General features: G+C 38.8%; 1 protein-coding gene across 1 annotated transcript; it reads right to left on the bottom strand.

Moving 5' to 3' along the window:
* Positions 1-1,439: 1,439 nt before the first annotated feature.
* Positions 1,440-2,698, bottom strand: LOC131437570 (chymotrypsin-2-like). Its single transcript, XM_058607017.1, has 2 exons — positions 2,543-2,698; positions 1,440-2,488 (listed from the first exon to the last, which is right to left on the bottom strand). Exons 1-2 carry the CDS (start codon positions 2,592-2,594, stop codon positions 1,791-1,793), a joined length of 750 nt encoding a protein of 249 aa, XP_058463000.1. The 5' UTR covers positions 2,595-2,698; the 3' UTR covers positions 1,440-1,790.
* Between the last annotated feature and the right edge of the window lie 229 nt (positions 2,699-2,927).

The raw sequence follows: 2,927 nt of genomic DNA, 5'->3' as shown, positions 1-2,927 counted from the left end.
CTTTTGATTTTTATTCCATTCGTTTTGATGCCATGTAATTTTCAAATCACACAACTTTTCATCTTCTTGAATATAAATTTGTGTAATCTAATGTGCATCTAATAAGATGTAAAATCAAAATAATTTTTCGAACTGTGTGGGTATTGTCCAGATGACGTGAGTACTTATCGATGGTGGCTGTATGTTTTTTTTTGTTCCTGTGGGTCTGCGAGAAACACCCCCATGCCCGGCGGGTCCCGAATGTTGGTCATCGACTGGAGCGGCCTTCCTTGGGTGATGTTGCCGAATGGAATGAAAGAAACATAAAGAAGCAAATATTGTGGATGACGGATTTGAAAAGGAGCACGGAAACGAAATGAAAATTATTCTTAGCCACAGTTGAAAAATTGTCGAAGAATATACAAAATATCAATGTTTTCTAAAAAGCCACAAATATCTTGTCGTCCAAAAATCTTCTCAATAAAATAAATAAAATTACTATAGGGAGTTCCTTGTTGCAGTCCTGTATTCAAAAAGCCACACTAAATCACAGCAGAAGTAACCTGACTATTGATCAAATCAACTTATAACAACTTGGCTGCAGTGCTTTTCTAGTTGCAGTTTAATTAGCTATCTCAGTATCATGGTATTGTCCTGCAATTAAATTGTCCAAGGATGTAAAAAGTGGAATGAGGCTACAAATCGATATTATAAGCTGAAGGTACAACAAACTCATTTGCACAATACCAGGTTCCGATTTCTACTTCAGTCAGTCCTAATAAGCACAGACTAATGCCACGTTGTGACCGCATGTAATCGCTAATTAGTATGCGATGTCCGATACTCGGGTTGGCGGTTCAATGCATAGCGCACTGGTCTTACAAACCAATTGTTGCATGTTCGAGTCCCGATTCTTAGTGTCAGTACGAGATGGTAGCACCAGCCATGCAATGGTTCTGTACACTATGAATCGGCTGCGAAGTCTGTTGAAAAAGAAGGTCAAATTCCTCAAAAGGAATGTAATACGAAGGCTTTATATCCGATTAAGCTCAAATTTAGCCTAAGGACTTTTTTGAGGTACTAAAATTTGTAGTTGTTAGTAATGATCACCCAATTTCCACAATTTTCATTTGCACCCTATACAATACTGATCTGCAAATTTGAGTGATATCCACTCTGTTACAATACAGTTCAACACAAACTGCTAACGTACTGATGGGTCGAACAGGAATCGTAGAATAAAATAACGATAGTCATAAGCGCTTAGCAAAAAATCAGTACCATAGATGTACCCGTAGTTAACAATGTTGCAATAATTTAAGCGGTTTATGTTGGACTGCTAGGGTGACAAAACAGCCCCGAAGACAAAACCTAAAGAAAAATAATAATTTCATGTTTGTCTACGTAGATCGCGTAGAATCGACAAAAAACTGCGATAAGAATAATGAAGAATGCCGCGGTAAAAGATGCTTTTAAATTTATTTAATGCCTGAAAAGCTAATCCAAAAGTAATCCAACATTTTTATTCGTCTAAATGGCCTTTTTAGTAATTGGTGTCTCGTTTTGGAAGACTCTATGTGTCGTTTGCCAACCACATGCTTTCATACGAATTTCTGTCATATGTTAAAGAATTTTAAAAATTATCTGAAGACTTGAAAGGTAATAAAAGCAAAATTTATGAGTTTCCGGTACAGTAGAAAAAATGTAACTCAAATTGCTAAGCCGGAAGAAATTTAAAATGTTTTTTAAATAAAGTACTTTGTTATGTGCACCTTCCATGCATTTCTTCTGTACCATTCACCGCAGTCATCCTAAACTCCCGCTGTATATTTGATCCATGCCCGATGAGGCGCCACACTGGTGAAAACATCAGGTTTCCCGACGGCACATGGAACTCCCCACGATACTAATCCGATGAGAAGGCTATTGGCGACCAGTGGACTTCCAGAATCTCCCATACAGGTTCCTTTTCCAGCGCGCGGGGATGTACACAAACTGGTGGAGTGAATCCTCTGACGATTTTGTATGTCATGTCTCAATCTGCATTCCTGATTTGTCAACGTTCTCATTTCCATGTACTGCAGCATTTTTGATAAACCTGATCCAAACTCGGTTTGACCCCATCCACAGGTGGTTGCAATTATCCCTGCAGGTACTACATTGTTACTCAAAGCTATTGGCTGAATATAGCTGCTCATTACAATAGGATGAATAGTTTGCAAAAGTGCAATATCGTTTTCTAGCGTAAGTTCGTTGAAGTCCGGATGTTCAATAACCTGTCGTAGTTGGTAAGTCGTGCCACCAGTTGAACTATCGACGGAACCAACAACCACCTGCAACTCGTACGGCTGGTTTCCTATGGTGCAATGAGCTGCTGTCAGAAGCCAACGATCACCAACGACTACTGCACCACAAAAGTGTCTATTTCTCGCGCTTCGTAATGAACCCTGAAACGGGAATTGCCCACGAGCGGCTTGTCGTCCTCCCACGATACGGCTCGACTGAGAATCTGAAACGATTTGATAATGATAACCTAAATAGAGATTAGAAACAGCCACCTTACCATTTCCCAGCACCGAACTGATAAGACACGCAACTAGTAGGAACTGCAACATGTTTACTGAAACTGACCTGCTCGACTAGGCTGGTTTGTTTATATATCTAATGCTGACGATGTTCAATATCTGAAAATATGCTTCGAATCCCAATCGATCATGTGGTTCAAGTCTTTGTTTCTGGGAACATGACAAAATGAAAAAAAAAATATTTTTTACTAATATCAGTAACATAATCGATCAAGATCGACTATGGAAGAGTATGAACAAATGCGGGTTTCTGAATAATCCGATTCGATTAGACAAAGCAACTAGAGTTAGAATGGTTTGATACATCCAAGTATCTGAAACGATCTCAAATCATTTTGAGTATAAATGGATTAGAAAAACAAG

The sequence above is a fragment of the Malaya genurostris genome, chromosome 3 (assembly GCF_030247185.1).
Source record: "Malaya genurostris strain Urasoe2022 chromosome 3, Malgen_1.1, whole genome shotgun sequence".
Taxonomy (NCBI): Eukaryota; Metazoa; Arthropoda; class Insecta; order Diptera; family Culicidae; genus Malaya; species Malaya genurostris.
Note: the sequence above shows the minus strand (reverse complement) of the source record. Positions and strands in the feature narration are given on the sequence as shown.